General features: G+C 46.2%; 1 protein-coding gene across 1 annotated transcript in view; it reads right to left on the bottom strand.

The window, feature by feature from the left end:
- Positions 1–22763, bottom strand: part of Tg (thyroglobulin) — a 188328-nt gene that overhangs the window by 149412 nt on the left and 16153 nt on the right. The window contains exons 10-20 of the mRNA XM_069991843.1: positions 22001–22588; positions 17812–18048; positions 16344–16481; positions 15888–15965; positions 15261–15373; positions 12458–12560; positions 11556–11756; positions 8533–8745; positions 6968–7122; positions 3840–3996; positions 2208–2432 (exon numbers count right to left, since the gene is read on the bottom strand). Coding sequence (XP_069847944.1) covers positions 2208–2432; positions 3840–3996; positions 6968–7122; positions 8533–8745; positions 11556–11756; positions 12458–12560; positions 15261–15373; positions 15888–15965; positions 16344–16481; positions 17812–18048; positions 22001–22588 — 2208 coding nt within the window. The remainder of the gene's footprint in view (positions 1–2207; positions 2433–3839; positions 3997–6967; positions 7123–8532; positions 8746–11555; positions 11757–12457; positions 12561–15260; positions 15374–15887; positions 15966–16343; positions 16482–17811; positions 18049–22000; positions 22589–22763) is intronic.

Below are 22763 nucleotides of genomic sequence, written 5' to 3'. Positions count from 1 at the left end.
ACAAGGCCTCCACGCATATCAGAGAACTACTAAGGGATGATTGATACTGGAGGAAACCCAAGACTTTCAGTTCTCTTCATGAATTCCATTCTAGACCTTTCTCTTTTTGGAGTAAGGGGGTGGGGCTAAATGGTATGATTGACAATCCTTTGTGAGTCAGGGAAAACAATGCCACAATTGTTTTCCACTGATCCTTGGCAGAAAAAAATGTGACTCTCTTGTTTTTGAAGAAAAGCCTCCTGGGAAAAGCCTATCGCTGTGCTTCCTTCCCAGGCATCATTCTGTGGCTCTCTCTGTGCCTTCCAAGTCTTTGCTCCCCTTAAGCTGGCTGCTGATTCCTGGGTCCCTAGTGGACACCCATAGGGTCTCTCCTCTCCTTTCCCACATACATCCCTGGGTGAACAGGAATTGATAGTGGCTATTAATATAGTCCCTCAGAAGAAAGCTCAAGGTGGAATTTCTAACCAGCTGCTTCATTTGCTGTGCATTTTCATGTACTCAGACATAAAAACATACACACATGTAGTATATGCAGGAACACATGAGTATACACACATAAACACATACACACATGCACACAAATACATGTATTCACATAGTATCCATTGAAGCACATGTATGTGGGCAAATATGCACGCAAACTCATGTGCATATATACATCCATGCCCATGTACGCACATGTGTAATCCACTCTTTCAGTGTCTTTGGCAGGAGAACCAAGGACTCCTTACATTAAAGTCAGAGAACCAGGTGACAGATGTGTCTGTGTGAGTCCTCCTCTGTGACCCTGTCCCATCCATTGTTCCCACTTCCTGCCTGTCCTTGGGTGTGAGCAGCTCTGATGATGTGGTAAGACAGAACATAGGCTCTTGTCCCAGAGAACCTATGGCTCCTTGTCCCCTGACACTCAGGTGACATTGACTCACTCTTCTGTAGGTCAGCCTGCTTTGGGGATGACAGGTATATATTCCATTAAATCTGACCCTCAGCATTCCTGTCAGTCTAATGGAGAAATACCCTATCGCCAACGACTCTTATGAGAATTTCCTTGCAAAGTCACATTGTAAACTGCAAACCCTCTGTGAACATTTGTGAGAAGTGGTTGGGCTTGTGTTGCCTGGGCTAAGAATTAACTGCATCTCCAGTCAGTGGGGGTCAGAATTTGGTACAGATTTCAAAAAGGAAAGGCCATGTAGTTTTTGTGTTGTAACCAATATAAATACTGCATGGGGGAAGGGGATGAGAGCATCTCTCTGTCTAAAAATAAATAATTAGAGCCTGTCCATCTCCCTCTGCACAGCGAGAAGCATCTCACCCTGAAATCCTCAATGTTGCAATTGTCCCAAAGGTCACAGTCCCAATCCCTGGAATCCGTTGGTTTACTAAGTTATGTGGCAAAGATAAACGAAGGTTATAGATAAGATTAAGGTCACAAATCAACTAACCTTGTAATGGAGTGGGGAGTATCCTGAATTACCTAGCTGTGTGTCATTAAAAGTGTTCCTAAATCAGAAGATGAGACATAGAGACATAGAGAGCTGCCATACTGTGGCTTTTGATAATAGAAGAGGGAAGATGCTAACCATGAAACGCAGCCTCTAGAAACTGCGAAGGCAAGAAACAGATCACCTGAGGGATGCTAGGAAGAATACAGCCTACCAAGTTTGATTTTAGCCATGCTGAAATGGAACCTGCAGAAATGTAAGGTAAACTACTGATTCTAAGCCAATAACTCTGTGGTAATATGGTAATGGGGGGAAAGGAACACAGCTTTCATCCAACAGATTTGCAGCTACATCCCTGTGAAACTGTTGTCCAAAGATGCTCAAGGGCAAGAGCAAGAGCAGTCCAAGAAAACCACCTACAGAATTCCTTCCCTGAGTCAGAGTCTGGGCTGGTAAATGGCCATCTAGGGACTGTATTTAGTGATATATTGCCACAGGCAGGCCAAGAAATGTCCACCTAAACTGCAGAGTAGATATCGGCCTTATTTGCAAAGATAGAGCAGCCTAGCCCCAGGGTCCAAGACAGTCTAAACCTCCTAATGGGTAAGGACTATCAAATAACGTTCAATCAGAGAGGAAGGTCAAAAATGTTCCTTGACTGAACACATGAGTGATTCTCAACTCCATGTGTCTCCAGAGCCCAGCTCCTCCCAAAGCCTACTAGGGCTCCACAGGGCAGGACATGAAGAGAAGTGGACCTACCGCACCCCAGAGGGTCCTGATTGGTCTCTCTCATGGCTGGTACACGGTAGAATCCCTCCAAGCACCCAAACCGTGTGCTGGGAGAGGTGCTGTAGCTGTCGCCTTGGATGAAACGGAGGGTGGCATCTGCCTGGAACGTTTTGGAGTCCAGATGGAGCTGGAACGTGCCACTTCGGATCAGATCTGCAAAGCGTGCTAGGAGATCCTGGCCCACCAAGGCCCTCTCTGTAAGACACATGAGGAGACGGAGGTCACCTCACTGTGCTCTGCGAAGGTCTACAGAGAAGCTACACGGAATACTCTGGCTGAAAAGAAACAGACATGTGGTCTCTCCTTGTACAGAAAGACAAACTGAGGGGAACTTCACCCAGGAGTGAGTAGCACAAGTAAGAATCCCACCCAGGTCTTGGGCTGCTGCCACTTCTGTGGTCACCTGTGGTACCAATGCAATGCAGGTCATCTTGGAACAGGATGTCATAACTAAGTCACTGACCTAAGATACTCAGCCATGGAAACCTTAGAAGCCAATGGCTCTGATCCTCAGTTTTAATAGGCGCCAAATAAACCCAGGAATGCTTCTCTTGCAGTTGGTGAGGATATGAAGGGCTACCCCAAGGGGGAAATAAAGACTGCCTGGAGGCAATCACTCTGCTACAGTGTTCAGCTAAACCCAAGGCCTATGGAAACCCTAGGGTTCTAGGACAAATGCAGATGAGCACAGCAGGAGGAGCTGAGTGGCTCAGCAGGCTTTGAGCATTCCACACTACCATGTGCTTCAGGAAAGCTAGCCATGACCTGAAGCCACCATCCGAATTGCTTCTACCTGGGATACTGTCTCATGTTATTATGTGTCAGATCTGCCCACATTTATCAGATCCTTTCTGGAAGAAGGCAGATGGGAAGCTAACTTCATAATGTTGAACAAGGAATGGTTTCACACAGATCATTTCCATGACAACAGAAAGAGGACAGGACAAATGGCATTGCAATCTGTTTCCTGAGTTGTACCCTGGAGTATGTTTGTTAAAACTTTTCCCTCACTGAACTTTCCCCTCATTCAGCTATTCTGGGTCACCCTGGGTGTTTGGCCACTGCACGAGAGTTAGAAAGAGAGTGACTGCCCTTGCCTCTGGTTACAAGTATCTGAATCACTTATTACCCTACCTAGAAGTTCCGCTACGCATGCTCACGGTAGCCAGCATAGATTCCGTTCTATCTCATCCTCCTGTATCACTGTGCTCTCTCATTCATCCGGATTGTAACTATCTGGTCCTACGTAGTGACAGTGGTCTGAGGTATTTTACAAATGGGTTAGGACATAAACTATAAACTAGCAAAGAGGCTCTGGCCCCACCCCACTCTGCTCTTCACACTGTGGTCTCTCCCTTCTGTGCAGAGGAAACTGGGCCTTAGAAGACTTCATGAAACCACAGGTAGGCTCTTTCATGTCTGTGATACTGTTCACTACTCACCAGAGCTCTGCTGCTTTTTATACACTCTTGAATGCATAGCTCCTGCCACAGACCGCGTATGTGACTCTTTCCCTCCATTGACCCAGAAAGCCCACATATCTTTACCAGCTGTAGAGTCTGTGACTCAGAGGGGCTACCTGGCATTTTTAAGTCAGCATACCAATGTCATACAAATCTGGAAGAGAAGCTGCTGGGAGGTCCTCAAGCCGTGACTTCCATGTGATGTTCACTCCTAAACGTTCTGCAGTCAGGCACCCCACCTGCACCGAAGAATTGTCGCAGACAGGAATGGACACCAGGGACCCGAAAGTCTTCACCTGCATGGAGAATGACGCCCTCAATTCAGGGACACAGGCACATCCCAACGGTGCCAAGCCCCTGCCAGAGGACAGAAGGACTTATGTCACTTCCTGTCCACCAAGTGGACCAGGACAGGAGCCTTCCTCACCCCAGGAAACAAGGTTCAAGGACAATAACAAGTGCCCTGGTCACCCAGCGAAGAGGTGCAAGTGGAAGAATTGCTGAGTTCTGTGCACTGACAACCCAAGTGCTCCTAGCTCTTCTCTCCATATCCACCAGTGACAGCCTTGTGTTAGCCATCAGACACCCAGTAGGACATATCCCACATGCGTCCTACCCCATAGTATCCACTGGCTTTTTTGGCTGTGTGTAGCCTAAGCAGGCTACATCAAACCTGTGGACTGTCTATGAACAGTTGGACAGCAGACTCCTCAGGCCAGTGTCAGGGCAGGGAGACCATTGTTGAGTACTGTTAGATCAAAGAAAGGGCCCAGCATGGATCCAGGGTGAAACACAAGCCACATCTTTCCCTCTTCACATCATCCTCTTTGAAAGAATATCTTAGCCCATCTGGCTGCTGTAACAAAAAGCCATAGATCTGGTGGCTTGTAAACAATGGAAATTCATTCCCTAAGTTCTGGAGGCTGGAAGTCCAAGATCAAGGTGACAGAAGATTCAGCATTGGTAGCAAGTTCTTCCTAGACAATGTATTTCCATGTGTCTGTGCACCATGCTATACCATCCACAACAGTGAGTGCATATGGGTGTTCTATAGTGAGAACCTGCCATGCGGCAGGCACTTTATATTTATAGGAAGCAATATAGCACAATGTTTGCACATTTCCATTAGTCAGGCCCTGTGAGATGTGCTTTAAATTCATGAGCTGGTTTAATCTCCAGAATAAATATATGAGATTGGGACCATAATTGCCCTCCCTAACATTATAGATGAAGAATCACCCTGAAAAGGCTAAGGGACTACCTAGGCTCCCATGGCCAGGAAGCGGTTCTTCCTGGACTTGAAACCAAGGCAGTTCTAGAATACATAAGACTCTTAGCAGTGTCAAGAGCTTAAGACTTGGGAGCCATGTATTTTCTCACCGAATCTGTCCTCCAAAGTGGGTATTTTGAGCTACAGAGGAAAGATGATTTAGGTGAAGCTCAGTAAGGTTGGTAGAGGTCCAGGACATGCTGGGAACACTTTGGAGGCTAGATTGGAACCCAGATCTGTCAACCATGGAACAATGTACATCATCTCCAACTGAAGATAAGACCTTCCCCAGGCTTAGATCCTCTTTGTTTATGGTTACCCCTTGATACTTTGTCCTGAAACTGCTTACCACTAGGTTCCTAACCAGGCTTCCTCACCCTCTTGTATAGAGCAGAAGATTCTGTCTTGACTTGAGTTCTAACCAGGGTTCTGGGCCTCAGTCTTGGCCAATGGAAATAAAAACAAGCACTAACATAGTTTTCAATAGCTCAAATGATGTTGAGAAATGACTCATTCCCTTGCTTAAAGTACCTGCCCAAAAAACTCCAGGCTGCAAGGAGAATGGACTGGTGGCCCCAGCCAACACTTGGGTCCCGCCTCTTATGGGAGACAGAGACAAAGTTCACCAAGGACCTGCTGGCAAACACCCAGGTGGGCTTTGCAGGACCCACTTCTTCTTCCAGCTGATTTTGAAAATTTCCATTTCCCTGGCTTTCCCAAGTCCTTGCTTATCTCCTCCCTATTCTCTTGTTGTCTCTTTAAAATTTTAGTCACTGTGGACAAACTGAAGTTGAATTCAGTTTCTGATGAACTCATTGCCTCATTGCAGTGGTTTATAGCTATATAATATGCCCTTATCATTTTAATTAGTGTCTGCTTAGTTTATCTTGAATCATGCTCAGACCATAAACCATGCCTGGCCTGAGACAGACAAACATTTGTTAATGCAAGAATGAATGGATGAATGGATGAATGAATGAATGAAAGAACCAATCAGGTACAGTGAAAGTCAAGGCAGTCCTAGGCCATCTAAGCTATATGAAATCTTGATCAGTGTATATCTCCTCTGCAGGATTTGGTGAATCCATGTGTTAGTTGGAGCAGGGTGGCACCCACAGCAGGATGTTGGCATGACTAGAGGTAAGGAATGTAAAGTTCCCAGCATGGCTCCACAGACATAGCACTCAATAACTGATATTAGGGTCAAGCACATTTCTTTGGCTAAGGCATAAAAACTACTTACATTTGTTTCTACTTGTTTTAAAAATCAAGACTTTATGTTTTGATTAATGTAAAAATGTCCTCCAAAATTTTTACCAGGGAGTACCAATAATGAGACAAGAACCTCAGCAGGAGGACTTTGATCTGGAGGGCTTTAAAGATCTCTCTACAAATATTTATGACCAAATCCCTGGATACTACACAGTTGGGAAACTCAGCTGTGCATTATTTAAGGTGGAATGCCTTCCCAGGTGGTAAATGAGATTCTTCTTCTAGGGATTTGGAAAATATATCTGGTCCTATGATGTGCAGAGAGTTAGAGTGAACTCTGATATCTTGGTCTTCCTCTCCCATGTTCCCAGGCTCTTGCCCTGTATTAACCACATCTTCGTGCCACACCCTGCCCGAATCCTGCATTTCTGGCTGTGTGATTCTGGATCTATTATAATTCTCGTATCTCCTTTCCTCATCTATAAAGTGGGTCCCTGTGAGGACCATATTGGCTATCTATAGCAAGCAATGAATGCATAATAAGGGCTTAGGATACAGGTGACATCTGTCCATGGAAAAAAATAGCCATAATGTTATGAATATGGATTCTACTTCTATTTTGACATACTTGACCATGATCAAATTTTCCTCCAGATCTGAGCCTCCGTTTTCTGATTGGTGGAATGAGTCAAGATTGAAGCTAAGCACAGGTTCATTTGGACTCCCTGGTTCCCAGTGACTCTGAGTTCAGCTCTGTCTCATGCTAGGGAAGGCCAGGTACCTACCTGGATCCGGCAGAAGCCACGGGCTGCCAGCTCATCCAGTAGGAAGACTTGGAAAGCCTGTAGCAGGCCAGAGTAGTCAGCACTGCACATCTTGCCTGGAGGCAGCTGGAGCTGGAAGTGTGCTTGTGTTTGGATGGTCTGCCACAGCTGGGGCTCTGCAGACAAACACTGGGATCAGCTGGCAAAGGCCACAGACCTACAACAGGACCCTTCTCAGCTTTCTTTTGCTTTTTCCTCTATCACGTCTGAAGCATACAAGCCCTGTCATGGTTCACCATCATCATCAGAGTCTAAATATTATCTACCATGATATTTTGTCTCTGAGTTGGCACCCATGCAAACTCAGTCCGACCTCAGCCTCTAATCAGAAGGCTTTCCAGAGGTCATAGCCAGGATGTAGCTCAGTAGCAAAGCACTTGCCTAGCAAGTGCAATCACCAGTACCATAAGAAGAAAAGATAACAACAAAATCTACAGTTAAAAAAAAATCCCAAACAGAGGTCCTAGCCATTCTCCTTGGAACATCTTTCACATTGTTTTACAAACAAGGCCACACCATGTAACTTTGCAGGTAGATATTCCCTAAGTTGTTTAATGTACAATCCTTATGTGATACATAAGGAAGCCCTGCATTCAGCTTTTGGGGTTAAACACACCTATTGTTCTTCTCCAGAAATCCCTGCTCTAGATTCCATGGTGACTATCCTGTTCTTCATTTGACTTGACCCTGTTGTAGTCTAAGGGACAGGCTACTTGTCCAAATCAACGTTTAACCTTTTCCTGGATGAGGCCCCTCAGTGGCTCTGTGCTTTGCAAGTAATTCTGTCTCTTCCATCTGGTAACTATTCAGACCCTTGTGATGGTCAGTCCCAGAACTGGGCTCTCTCTCCCAGGTGCCCCTCCCACTACCCTGGGTGGGCCAAGTGTGAGGTCCCAGCTGTCCACTCCTGCCTAGTCTGGCTGTGAGTCACCACAATGAGGCTTTGGCAAGGCAGATGTGGTCAGAGCTTAGTAGTGCCACACTGCCCTATGCATCTGCTCTTGTGGGTCACATGGGTTCAGTGTGACAGCAGAGGAAAGGCTCTGCACGGAAAGCTGGTATTTACAGAGGGTGCTGGGGCCCACCTGTCACTGCCTGAGCCCTCTTCCCTGCCAGGTACTCACCCTGGAGGCCCAGATGGACCTGGGCAGAAAGCAGAGGCAAGCCATGGTCAGGTGGACAAGCAACTCTGAGTACATGGGCGCATGGTCCCTCACAGGGCCTCAGAGCCACGCGGATATGCTGAACCCCAAGATTCCCCAGAAGAGCTGGAATGATAGCAGTTCCCCTAGAGGGCAGACAGCTCGAGAGAAGCTACATAAAGTCCAACTCTGAGGGCCTTGGAAACACACCTGCTCTTTCCATAAGAATCCTCTTGGTATAGTTCCTCTTCCCAGTACCCTGGCTCATCACGGAACACTACATTGGGCCACGGAAAGGAAGTGGCTAGGGAGCTGCATTCTGGCCCTCCGCCACAGCGTTGAGGGGAAGCATGGTTTGAGACACGGGTTCCTAAGGCCACTTACTCTGGCAGGACTGGGGGTGAGGGGGCTCTGATGCCCACTGTCGACTCTCCAAGTTGCACACCAGCCTCCGCGGTGGGAAGGCGTTCTGGTAGCCCTGGCGGCAGAGCAGCTGGCACTGCTGGACGGTGGCCCCTGCTGGACCTGAAGCTGTGTCACAGAGAACCACTCCACCAGCCATACTGGACATGGAGAAGGGCAGCGGGCACTGTGGACCTAGGAGCAGGAGAGAGAAGAGCCGTAGGCGCCTGTCAGGTCTTGCGGGCTCAGCTTCTATCTGTTCTTCCCATTTTCCTACTTCGGCATCCCAGATCTTCCTCAGCATAGCCTGAGCTTCTCCCCTACTTCTTTGCCCTCCTTCTGTAGGTGCCCACCGTCTCTCAGCTTTCCAGACCCCCACTCCACAAGCACATGTGAGTCTTGAATCATCTTCCGCTGATAAATTCAATGGATCTCCAAGCTGTCTTCTCCATCTTGGAATTAACAGTTCATGCAGGGATGCAGCAGCAGCTGCTCACAAGCCCCAAGAGTGGCATCTTCTGCCTTGAGGCTTCCCAAGGGAGAAGCACAGTGGCCTTGCACTAAGCCACTGTCTCCTCTGTCCTGAGTCAGTGAAGCTGTGACTCAATGTCTCTTCAGTCCACCTCCACCCCTCAGCAAGATGATCCCTAGCTTCAGCTGAAACAGACAGCAAATCTTCCTGGTCAGGCTCCCACATGGAAGCCTCATTCTTACCCTCCTTTCCCCACAACCCTACCCAAGCTCCCTGCCCAAACCAGACATGGACTCCCTCTTCCTTTTATAGCGGTTGCCCCTTCCTTCTCCTCTCCTCCTTTGCCTCCTGCCTTCTCATAGCCTGAAAGGACTTTACTTGACCCTCAGGTATACCCTGAGGTGTAGTATAACCTTAATCTTCCAGCCTTCTCTGTGGATTGTGAGGCTCATGGTGGCCTTCTTCCTCTTAGGCTCCAGGCCCCTGGTGTGGACCTGCATTTGGCCAGTTATTTAAGACTCTAGTCTTCTGCATATTCACCTTGGGACACCCATGGGATTGTGTCCCTGGAAGAGCAAGGGACTTCCCCTCCCTTCTCCCAGGCCTCAGCACAGTGCTTGACCAACATCTCATGGGAGGATGCATAGGTTAAAAAGCAGACACACTCTGAGATTTAGAGAAAAACCACCACTCAGGCTCAGCACTGCAGCCAGAATGTGTCTGCTATAAATCTTCAATGACATTGGTGATGAAAGATGAGGAGTAATCAATCCTTAGCCCAAGGGTATGACATTGGGCTAAGATTTCCCAGTGACCATTTCTTCTTGTTCCAGACATATACTAGCTATTGCAAATAAGGGAAACCATGGGACCTATGTTTCTTTGGGCCTGGCTTACTTCACTTACTATATTTTTTTCCAAGTCTTTCCATTTCCTAACAAATGGGGCAATGTCATTCTTTCTGATGGAGGCATATTATTCCATTGTGTATATATACCATATTTAAATAGGGATACAGGTGGACCCATTGCAACAATGAGATGTACAAGTCGTTATGTTGAAAATGAACTTTACAACTTTGGCACGGGCGGGGGGGTGATTGGAAGGGATGGTAAGGGGAAACAAAGGAGGAGGTAACAATGCTTGATAAGAAATGTACTCATTACCTTGCTCATGCAATTGTAACCCCTCTGTATGGTATTTTCACAATAAAATAAAAATAAAAATAAAAAAAGATCTCCCAGTGACTTGCTTTTGAATTGGTTCTCACTAAGTGCTGCAGCTGTGTGTGTGTGTGTGTGTGTGTGTGTGTGTGTGTGTGACAGTGAGTTGGAGACAAAATGAAGAGAGAAAGAGAGGGACAGAGAGAGGTAGCTCAAAGGTGCTATGTGCTACCCTCACTTGTAACAAACCAGAAAACCGCTTCTGCCTGCCACCTTCCCTTCTTACAGAATTGTACACATTGTAGGTGTGTTTGCCAGACCTCCCAAGCTTCTCACACATAGGAGACTGAAGCAGGGACTACCCTTAGCCCCAGCCAACAGATAAATATCAGATTGAATGGAAAGGACTTCTCTGGCCTACAGCTGGAAAGCGAGCCAAGTGAAGCTCCACAGCTGTGTTCTGAGTCAGCGGCCTACCACTCAGTCATGTCTGCAATGCCTAGAGGAGGCAGCACTTTCCGTGACCTTGACCTTGAAGGTAGAGAGAGGCAACTGGGCATGTCCAGACCCTCAGTGACACTAGCAGAACTAATAATACACATTTATTAAGGGCACTAGTATTTCCTTCACTAATGAAGAGTTCATAGAGATGCTCTTCACCAGTCCTACCAAGAAATAGCTACTCTAAGAAATAGCTTCTAAGAAATAGCTACTCTTGGGAAAATAAGGTTCAGAGGGCTTAGGGGATAAGCCTCAGGTCCCCATCAAGTGGTGATTGTTGTCCCCATCTCTGAGTTTTCTCTGTCACACTTACTGGGAGTCAGTCAACACCACCTTCACAGTGAGCAAGATCCTAGAACTATTCCACTCTACTGCTCAAATAAATTCTAAAAGTATTGCCATGTCCTGACAGTTGAGTATATAGGAGAAGTAAAAAGCAAACAATTCATAACCAGTAGATTTTAATATGCAGTAATGTATTTCACTATCTTAATAATACTTATATGATATATATTTCTATTTGATATTTAATTAATTTTCTGAACTAGAAATAAAGACAAAAGAAGTCAACATACCCCCAAATGCAAGAAGCACCTTGTGGTTGGAATTACCATCCCGACATCCTGAGATGAGGGACTTAGAGAGAGACCACGCATAGACCCATCGTAAGCTGTTCTGGAGCAGCCTGAAGGACTAGCACTGGAGATTCCTAGCCAAGCCCTTTCTATTCAGCCCAGGCTGAGCATTTTCAGAATGCAGACAAAAATTTGACACCAAGTGAATCAAATGTCACTACGTCTCTCCTGCACCTTCTGTGCCCTCCATTCCCACAGTCCTGGATATGATAGTCCTTTGTGGGGTAAACTTACTCTCACAGGAGGGCTGGCTGCCCACCACACGAGTTCCAGGCACTTCCTCTCCACTGCCCAGGACACACCAGCAGCTGCTCTGGGACTGGTCGCATTGCACGGGTGTAAAGCCTCCATCCTTATCCTCACAGGCTGGGATGAAGCCAGGGCCAATTCTCCTGGACAAGGCTCTACTCCTGAGAATGTCGCAGAGGCCTGGGCCTGAAAACAAAGACAAGTCAGTGAACCAGGCTGTGCACAGCCCTGTTCCCTCCACAGGCACAGATGCCACATCCCTCCTTTCCCCTGTTGTCACCCCAGGCCAGTCACCAGCAGGGCCCCCCAAGGGTGTGCGTAGTCTTCCCTTCACCACCTGCCCCCCCTCCCAGGGGCGCAGAACCTTAGAGGTGGTCTGAGTGATTGAGGAGGGAGAGAAGGATGCAAATTGTGCAATTTAGGGGCTTCCTGGGAATAACTGGCGGTTTACAGGAGACTGCACTGGGTGGGGGTGATGAGGGATGGAAAGGGGTGGGCAGCAGAGCAGAGACAGATCCACGGATGAATGACGGGGCAGGAGACAGAAGGTCCACCTTCTTCCAAAGTGTGACCACCATTGGCTATGAGATCCTGAAGTGGAGGGAGAGGACAAGAAGAGATGCATGGGACAGAGAGGGGCCAGGAGCTCAGGGCTCTGGGCCATGCAGAGGAGCTCGGCTTAGCCCTGAGCTCAGAGGTCTCTGACAGAGGGTGACACCAGCCACTGCAGGGATGTGCCCTGTTTCTACATAAAAACCCAGGGCAGAGTGGGCCCAGGGGCTGTGTTCCCAGCTGAGGAAGTAATCAAGCTGGAATGGGAAGGGACTCCACACCCAGGGCTCACTGGGACATCTGCAGTAGTGGCAAGGGCAGGGAGAGCTACTCACATTGGGCACCTCTGCTTGTGCTGGGTGGCATTGCTTCTCCTGAGGTTGGGTCCACACACCAGGTTCCTGACCCTGATGCCTGCATCCTGGCATACTCTCCTGTCTGAGAGGAAGCCCAGATTACCTTACCACAGGTGATGCTTTGGCCGGGTTGGGGGGGTGTCTCTTGTTGGGAATGGCTTGTGGATCTCTCTTTATGGGGCTCTTATGGGCAACCCCTGTATAAGACCCATGTGCCTGTCAACAGCAACCAAGACTGCCCCTGCCCAAATGGAGTACTAAGTCTCTAGCCCTTTCCATCAGAAAAAGTCAAGTCCATAGCTAGACTCAACTCAGTTCTCACATAGATCTATGTTACAATTTTATGACTAACTCATAAATTTTTCTCATACCTTTGCTTGGGTGTTTCTCAGCAGGACAGTTCACAAGCAAGGCCGATAGAGGTACATCACATAATCTCTATTGGCTGCTGAGTACCAATGGCTAACTCCTATAACCCTAGCTACTCAAGTGGCTGAGATCTGGAGGACTGAAGTTTAAGGCCAGTCCAGGCAGAAAAGTCTACAAGATTCAATTTTCAAAATAATCAGCAAATAGAATGGCTGTAGGTGTGGCTTGAGAGGTGGAATGCCAGCCAATCAAGCAAGGTAAGTATGAGGTCCTATCCACAAAGAAGGAGGGATGGGAAAGAGAAGGAGAAGGAGGAAAAGAGGAGGAGGAGGATGGAAGGAAGGAAGGAAGAAAGAAAGGAAGGAAGGAAAGAAGGAAGGAAGGAAGAAAGGAAGGGAGAAGGAAGGAAGGAAGGAAGGAAGAAAGGAAGGAAGGAAGGAAGGAAGGAAGACCATTCCTTGTTCTTTCCAAAACAATCACTTCCAGCTTCTCAAAAGGGATTGGGGCATCTTTGTGTGAGATATACCACCCTGTACCCATCCCACACAAACACACAACCTGAACCAATGATTCCAACAATCCTGTGAGACCAGGACAATAGCTATGCTGCGAGAGTGGGGGAAACTGAGGTTCCATCAGACGACTGGTATAATAGAGCAACATATCAGAGCTGCTGAGTGGCAGGCTAAGTCAGGCTTTTCACCTATCTGGCCCCAATTTACATTCCAGACCAACCTCAGTTCTAGAAATGACAAGCCCTAGGCATCTGTAACAATAATACAGACACCAAGCAGCTATGAAACCCTGACTCTAGCTGGAATTCACATAACCAGATGCTACAAGTGTCAGCAACTCTTCCTCTTGGGCCATCTGGGGATCCATGACCTACCACTTCAACTCCTTAGGTAGGCCTCAGGTTCCTCACCTACAAAACCAGGAGGTAGTGACTGCATAGATCTTTGAGCACTTCTCTGCTGAGAACACTAATAGCAGACAAGCCTTCTCTTCTATGGCTGCAGTGGGAAGTGGTACCAGCAAAGCAGGTTTGCTGGAGAAGAGCAGCTGCTACCCTATGCTGGCTGTCACTGGGTGCTGCCGTTAGTATTGTGTTGTCACTGTTTGCTTCTGTGCCTGATTTGCAGGGTAGTTACAATGGCAACATTAGGAATAGTAACACTGACCAGAAGGCAAACAGGAAGCTTGCACTGTGTCATTCGCCCCCACTTCACATGTGTCATACCATCCACACAGCGTCTGGGAGGGAAGAACCCTATTGTCCCCATTCTACCAAGAGTAGTATAGACAGATCCCGTGATACGCCTCTGTTTGTCCAGCTTATAAACTGTGCTGATGAAATTCAAACCTAAGCAAAAATCTAAGAAAACTTTATGAGACAGTCCTGAAATTTAACAGAGTTCTAAGTCTGAGAATGAAGTTGAGTCCAGCAACTTGAATTTTTCTGATGGAGTGGGCCAGAGATACAATGCTCCATTTGGGCAGGAATATTCTTGGGTGCTGCTGACTGGCACCTGGATCCTATGCAGGTGCTTAGACGTGAGAACCATGAGGTCAGAGAGCCCCTAGGCACTCAGCAGAGTCATCTCCCTGCTCTCAGACGCTGTGGTTCCCACCCTTTCTTCCTTGTGAGTGAGTATCTGTGCTCAGATATGGAGCTCACTTGTGGGCCAGTGGGACATGGTTGTTAGCCAAGATAAAAGACTAAATCCGTTTGGAGAATTTCTCTATAGAATTCATTCCTAACAGGACTCCATGGCTACTATACCCTGTGATAATAATGAGACACGTTCAGCCCTTCATGGCTCTGTGTCCTTTATTGCTGAGTTCTTCTGACTTCACAAAGTCCCTGGGAGCTGAGCTGACACCTCTCTTCCGGGGAAAGACACAGAGGTACAGCTCAGATTTCCATCGTGTGCCAAGAAAGAAGCTCAGAGTCAGGCACAATGAATTCTTTCTCTGGGAGACTTTGCCAGTGCTTTACTGAATTGTGCTCTTGCAATCACCTGAAGGGATGTCCTGAGACGCAAGTACAGTGGCCCAATCAATGTGACTTTTGGAAATGTGTGGTAGCACCCACTCAGGGGTCAACTAATTTCTAGGATTTTTATGAAACAATTGTTCTTAGACTCAAAACAATTCCAGCACTAGATAGGACAACAGTATTTCCTGCTTCTACGACTAAAAACAAAAACCAAAATGTGGGGCACCGAGGAAGTAAATAGCTTAACCAAGGGCACACAACAGCACTCAATTAGCCCAGGACAAACACGTAGGCCCCAGCCTCCCTCTGAATTCACTCAGCCCAGTGAACTGAAGACTAGAAAAGCAATTTGCAATCAAATGAAGCCAGCTCTCCTCCCCCACCTGTGCCCCTCCTGGGCCCTCAGTGCCTCACCTCTAGGCAGGTTGGGGTGAACAGGTCTTCTAGAGATGGGTTTCCTTGGACTCCTACCTGTTTCCAACCAGAAAGCAGTGCATTGGCTTGAGATTGTTCACAGATACTGGGGCCTAGAGGAGAGAAAGGCGCCTTTAACTGATGGGCTGAGGGTAACTGGGGAGCCCTGGTTGGTCCAAGATCCCAGAGCCATGCATCTGAGGAATAGAAGTCCCCTCCACAGAAACAGATCTTCAGAGGAGACACAAGCTAGAGTCACAGGATGAGGACACAAGAGATGTGCCAGCTTTGAGATGTCAAGTGGGCCATGGACTTCACAGGGTTGACTTCAGAGAGAAGCTGGGCTGAAGATACAGCCCACAGGAGTGGCTGTACCTTCCCAGGGAACAGTAACATCCCAATGACATCCCAACTCAGCAACTCCTTCCTCACCTTCACAACTGGGGACACCAGTAAGGAAGAATCAAGGAAACCCTTGCCTAGAGACTTGGAAAATGGGTCCAGCTATATTTAGGGATGGATCTGAAAGGCTGTGCCAGAAAGTCCCTGTAGTTAGGTGCCAACAGCGGTTGCCAGGAGCCTAGAGCCCATCACCAGGGTCAGACAGGCCAGTTCCGTGTCACTTACACTGGGGCATCTGTGGAGAGCGGGCAATCAGTGAGGCAGGGATGAACTCTCCCTTCCCATCCACACACCAGCAGTGCCCTAGAAAAGAGCCACACATGTCAGCAAAACCAACCTAAAGATGTATCCTAAAGATGCATTTGCACGTGCCTGTGAAGTAGCCAGTCTGCATCTCCCTGCTTAACAAAAAAACAAGCTCTACTGCCCAACAATATCCACAGTCACAAATGTTAGCTCCCTGATTCCTCCAGCAACTACCCCCTTGATCTTTGGGCTGGTTGCAGGTCCCTATTCCCTTACACAGGAGAGAAGTGAAAACCAAAGAAGCAAAGAGGCTTGTGTATTCCAGCTGCCAAGGAAGAACTGGGGATTCAAGCCTCCCACTTGCCTCCCACGGTGGGCTGTTTCCTTTCAGAAACAGAAGTGGATGTCTGTTGGCCTCTGGAGGTTCCCCCTTACCAGTCCCAGCATGGCACTGCACTGGCTCCCAGCTCCCGAATGCATCACACTGGGGCACATAGGGGCCTGGCCGCAGAGGGATGGCTGCTGCAGCTGAATTGTTCAGCGAAGAACGTAGGCTCCCATAGAAGTTCAAGGCTAGAGTCACAGAAAGAGAAGAGCAGTATGTGATGTCTACCCCGTGGGCATCATCACTGAGATAAGCCAAGGACACCCCTGTGCCAACCCAAGGCACCCAACTTATTCATCTATACCATTTCAAGCTGAAATGTGAGAGGCTCATTGGACACTGGGCATGTTTTCCTATAAAAAGAAACTATAGGCTTTGAGAGATTCTCACATGGGGTTAGAAGAACGAAGGCATCTTCCTCAAGCCAATAGCTTGTTAGGGAAGTGTTAGGGAAGCAAGAAGCTTTCAGCCCCCTGGGATGGATTTGCTTTGGTTTGGCGCATGCATTGTCAGGGGATGGATAGCTCTGCTGTCTTGCTACCCAAGCCTAGTAACATTCCAGGTAGGGACTCAGATAAAGCAATTGGGAGAGGGTAAGGTACTTAGGGAAGGCTTGGAGACAGGTGTTTTCCTGTCAAATTAGTGTAGGATCAGTCTTAGAAGCAAGAGAACTTCAGATCCTCCTGCCAGACCAGGCTGTGGGTAGAGGAGAAAGGACATGATCCTAAGAAGGTCTTGGCCCTGACCTCAGCTGCCCTTGATCTGCTGGGCAGAGCACAGAGGCCCTAAGGACTTGGGCAGAGGCGCACACCACCAGCTTCCTACTCAGGTCTGTCTAGTTAGTAGATGGGCAAATCTGAGCAAGTAGTTCAACCTGAGACTGTTTCCCATTTGGAAAGAATCACAGATGGTGATTAGGGCTTGTTTTACCCTGAAAGTGTTAGAGGATCAATGCAAAGATCTGATCATCTTTTCAGCATGGGAAATGCCTTGCCAAAGGCCAATTCAAGTACTGTGTGGCTGTTACTAGAGCCAGAGGACTGTGGGTCTCTCTGGACTTTTTCCTCCTCACATGCATGTATCTTTGGGAGTTACTGTTAAGAGTAGAGGGGCTCCTGTGTGCAACCAGGGTCCTTGCTCGACCTCTTCCATAGAGTCCTTGCATATCCAGGGATGCAGGAGAGTTTTGAAATAGTGCAGGGTGGCGGAGTCTGAGTATTTGCGGTCTCTCACATTTTAACAAGACTATGTGGTTTCAGGAAGGCTCCGAGGTCATCTGCATTACAAAATGTGCATTCTGCTCCCCAGTGCCTCTGATGGAGAGTCTGGGGGCCTTTTGGAAAAGTGAGCAGCATCCTAGCCTTGACTGAGAACACAAAATCGCTTCGTCTTTTCTTTCTTGGTAACCCAACACCTCAGGGAAAATAAATATCAGTCTTGGAGGTGACTGAGGAGAAACAAATTCACACCCTTGCTTCCCCAGAAATGGAGTAAAGAACCTCATTGCACAGCACTCACTAGATTGAGCCGCCAAACGAATGGCATAATCACCCCCTCGAAGAAACTTCTCAGAGAAAGCTTCCCGGGATAGAAGGAATGGAGGAAGACCGAGGTCCTCATTAGTCAGTCGGATTCCCTTGGCCACTAGGAAACTCTCTGCCAGAGGGAATGAAGTGTTGGAAGCTGAGATGATGTCTTCTGATTCCTTAATAAACTGCAGGACACTTAGCTTCACTTCCTCACAGGAGCCAGGACCTGGGGGAATAAAAACATGACATGGAGATTCATTCACCAAGCAGGGTACTTTGCAATCTCATTTACTTAGCATTTAAGAGCCAACCTACTACACAAGAAGATTAGCAACAGCTGAAGTTTGCTCCATGCCAGACATTGTTTAAAGTACATTCACATAATCTAACAGTGTATGTGTCAGACTGAGGAGATACTCTTAGCCCCAAAGTCACAGATGAGAAACTGAGGCCTAAAGAAGTGAGATGATTTAAACAAAGTTCCAGCTAGTAAGTAATTGATTCAGAATTCTCTTCTAGATAGTCTCACTCTAGAATCAATGATCTGGACCAGCTGTTTGTAATGGAAAGATGGACAAGTGGTAGGAGAATGGATGAATGGTTGGATAGATGGGTAGACTCATAAGGGGATGGGTAGGTGAGATGAGTGAATAAGGGGATGGATAGATTGGTGAGTGAATGGATGAGTGGATAGAGAGATGAGTGAGAAGATTGACAGTTCAGTTTTGTACACAGTAAATGTATTCTTGTGGACAAGAAAGCACATCTCTTAAGATCCCTGAGTTCTGTTGTTTTGTCACTTATTAACCATGGTGGTAGATAATACATTTGACTTCTCTGTCACTCTCCTGATCTGTGCACTGGGAACAATAAAGAATCTCCATTTTCTATGAGATTTTTAAAAATTATTCTAGAAGGTATTATTATTGAATGGCTGCCCAGGAGATATTTATGTCAACCAATCAGTTTGTGAAATTAAGAATAGATGCATCCCTGGATTCTCTTGAGAGCATGAGATCAGCAGAAATCTGTGACTTCTGGAATTTGAGGACATTGTTGTTTTCTTGATCAAATGCATATCTTTAATCAAAAATCTGTTCTATCAATCTCAAAGATTTGGAATCCATGACACCAATAATCACACATTCAAAATCTTCTGCTTATACTCCATTGCTTTCAAGATAAAGTGAAAATTATTTAACCAGGCATGGAAAAGCTTTTAAATCTGACCCTACTTTCTTTCCCTCCTCTTCTGTCATGTCCTTTTAAGCCCATCCCTTTTACAGCTTCCCTGAGTGGCATATTCCAAAACACATCTCAGGATTCGTCCCAGAAATTGGTGCCAAACATTTACCCAAATGTTTACAAACAAAACCACACTAAAGCTACCAGCACAACTATGTTTATTGCAGCATTATTTACCATAGCTAAGATATGGAACCAACCCAAATGCCCCTCAGTAGATGAATGGATCAAGAAAATGTGGTATATATACACAATGGAATTCTATGCCTCCATCAGAAAGAATGACATTTCCCCATTTGTGAGGAAATGGAAAAGCTTGGGAAAAAATTATATTAAGTGAAGTAAGCCAAGCCCAAAGAAACATAGGTCCCATGGTTTCCCTTATTTGCAATATCTAGAATATGTATGAATCAAGCAGGAAAGGTCAGATAATGTGATGTTAGGAAAATGAACCCTTAGATATGTATTTAAATGTTTTTGTTTTCATGCATTTGTTTCTAACTCATTTATAAGATTATTTCTTTGTAGCTTTGTATGTCCCTCCCCCACAGTATAATCCCTGCTTTCACTATATTTGATGTCGGTATAATTTGTGGAGGAGATGGGGAAAAACAAGTCGTTTAAGGATACAGTTGGACCTGTTGCAACAATGAGATGTACAAGTTGTCATGTCAAAAACAAACTTTACAATTTTGGTGGGGGGGGGGAAGGGATTGGGTGGGAGGGCGGGGGGAGGCTGGGAAGGGATGTGAAGGGTAAACAAAGGAGGAGGCTGCAATGCTTGATAAGAAATGTACTCATTATCTTGCCCATGTAATTGTAACCCCTCTGTACAGTATGTTCACAAAAAATTAAAATTAAAAAAAAGAAATTGGTGCCAAGTAAATCTCCACCTCAACTGCCTGTTTCTCTGGGCATCCTCCATGCATTTTCTTTATGCACTCTTCCATTCAACCCTCATAGCTTATGATTGACTTGATTGGTCTACTGCTCTCTGAGGTCTTCAGGGCAGATACAACTCTGTTCAGCACTGTTTCTATGTCACACAGCATAATGTATAACAGTGGATGGAACATAAATGCATACTGAACATTGAAATCAAAATTTCATTCAGATCAGAGGCAGCAATGTGTCTGATACTTCTACAGGCCTAAGCCAACCTTGAATACATGTAGGAAATTATTGGTCTACTCACTACTATCAGATGTATTAACCTGGCTAACATTTGCTAAGCATTTTCTACGATCCACAGCGGCCCTTTACTTTTATTCCCTTTATAATGTTCATAATAGCCCTGAAGTAGCAATTTATTGAAAGGCAGACTTTGTAGAAAAGGTGAAACTCAGGGGGTTCTCTCTTCCAGCACACAGCAGCAGGAGGCAGAACCAAGATTCAGGACAACTCAAGCTCTTTTTTCTGGGTTGGTATTGCTTAGGCTATTGGGTGCATTTGATTTGCCTAGAAATACCATAGAAATACAGGTTTCAATTTAGCAGGTGAAGCCCAAGTTCCTGAATCTCTCTCAAGCCACCTGTAGCTGATGCTACATAACCACATTGTAAATACTGAAGCTCAGAACTGCAAACTTTGGGTCACAAACTTTTATCAACAAGAGCCTGAAACTATATCCCCAAAATACAGGCATTTTTTTGTTTATAAAGTAAATGCATGTTCTCAGCTGGTGCAACTCTTAACACAATGCTATAGCAAAATTCAAAAAGAAAACTTAAAATATGAGCTAGAGGTGGCTACTGTAATAATTACCTAATGGATTGTCTTATGCATATAGCCATCTGCTCCACATAATCTCCCAACTCTATGAAAATGCCACTATACTCTAAGCCTAGTTCTACTGCTCATCCCAGAATGGATGAGACTAGTCACAAGGTTCCTACAGTAGTTGCATATCCAGAGAACCAAATTCAGTCTCAGAGCACCTAAAAGTATAGGAATTCTCAGTTTGGTCTTTAGTATTGAGAATGACTCTACAACAACTCCATATATAACAGTCATGCCAACATTCAAAAGTTCCTATTGTTAGATCTATGTGCTGTCTTCTTGATATTTACAGTGGTGAATGTATTATTATTCTTGTTGCATGTTCCCTTGGCCTAACTGGATTCTGCCCCCTACAGCTTAAATTTTGGCTAGTATCAAATAGTCAGATGAACTTTAACATGATCCCAAAATGTTGTGACAATGTTTAACATGGAGAACAAACAGAGAGCTCATTCCAAGTGAACATCAGTAATATTGGTAACTGCTGCTTAGAGAGATCCCAATTTGACAACTGTAGTGTTCAGTCTGTCTGGTTGTTCTTTCAACCTGCTAGAATGGAAATAAGGCTTTGTAATTTAAGACAGAGTCAGCTTCATTATATTTACACCTCACTTACCACAACTTCTCTGTAAGTGTTTCTGCAACAAAACCAAACTAGTTTCCATTGGTGGCTGTCCAATTAATCCTTAGTTAAGTCTGTCCTTGTCAATGAAAGACTGTTATTTGCACTTTCCTGAGGTCTTGACCACCTACGAGTATTCTGTCTGGACAAGTAGTAGAGCCACCACAATATTTGCTGACAGATCAGATGGTGCACTTGACTGAGGAAAGATCACTAAAGCCTGAAGGCCATGGAATGATCATCCCCATCACCTTCATTAGGTCTAAGATAATGTTCTGTACATGGAAGACATCCAGTGAAAGTCTACCCTGCTGACTAAAATGATCACTTACTAGATGATTTTAAAACAGACTAGATTACCCTTGTCAGCACCTGACTTTGTGGTGTAAGGATGCCAATTCCTCTCTACAAGCCACAAGTTGAAGGGATGTAGATAGCCACTCTCAAATGCCACTTCAGCTTTGACACTCAACAAATACTCTCCCACTACAAATGAAAACATAAATTTGGTTCTTCACATGAGTTAACTCACAGGTTGGGACTTTGCTCGGCTCGGCCCGAGTTTCTTCCAGTTCCTGACCAGTCTCATCCACACACCAGCAGCTCCTGAGGTCAAAGTGGGCCAGAGGTGTGCTAAAGTCTGAGAGAGGCCCTGGGTACCTGCCAAGCTGGTCATTTAGGATCTGCCAAAAGAGGTAAGGCTCCAGGAGGATATTCCCTCCAGGCTGAGTTGGGGTCCCCTCAAATACTGTCAGTGGGACATCTTGGAAGGAAGGGTACTGAGCCAGCCCTGGGAAGACACCTTGTTGGCCAGCCTCATAGAGTCTTTGAACAAAGAGATGGAAATTCCTAGAAGTTTCTTCCTTATAGTTCATGATCTTCAGCAGCAGCTCAGCAGGGGCCAGCTTCTGAGCATCTTTGTTCTGAGTCTCCCACCTTTCATACCACTCAAAGACCTGCTCTGGGAGCCCATCACATTGCACAGGTCTCCACTGCCCTGTCGAACTGCATTGTGGGACGTAGATGCTGGAGACAGTGGGTGTCACGCTGGAGTTAGAGAGCAAGGTCCTCATTGTTCCCAAGAAAGCTTGCTCGGCCTGTAACTGACAGCGAGTGGGACCTGAGAAGAACAATGAACAAGTGTTTAACCAATTGAATAAGTCACAAAGATCAAGGTAAGACCACCTAACTGTTAAAAATCCATCTATATCCTTTATATAGCAGCTTTAACTAGAAAATAACATCTAGATAGAGAGCACCTTACACTGCATAGCACTATACAGATGAACCTTGAT

The sequence above is a fragment of the Dipodomys merriami genome, unplaced genomic scaffold, assembly GCF_024711535.1.
Source record: "Dipodomys merriami isolate MVZ:Mamm:240054 unplaced genomic scaffold, mDipMer1.0.p SCAF_4, whole genome shotgun sequence".
Lineage (NCBI taxonomy): Eukaryota > Metazoa > Chordata > Mammalia > Rodentia > Heteromyidae > Dipodomys > Dipodomys merriami.
The sequence above is the reverse complement of the archived record's forward strand: the minus strand, read 5'-3'. Positions and strand labels throughout refer to the sequence as shown.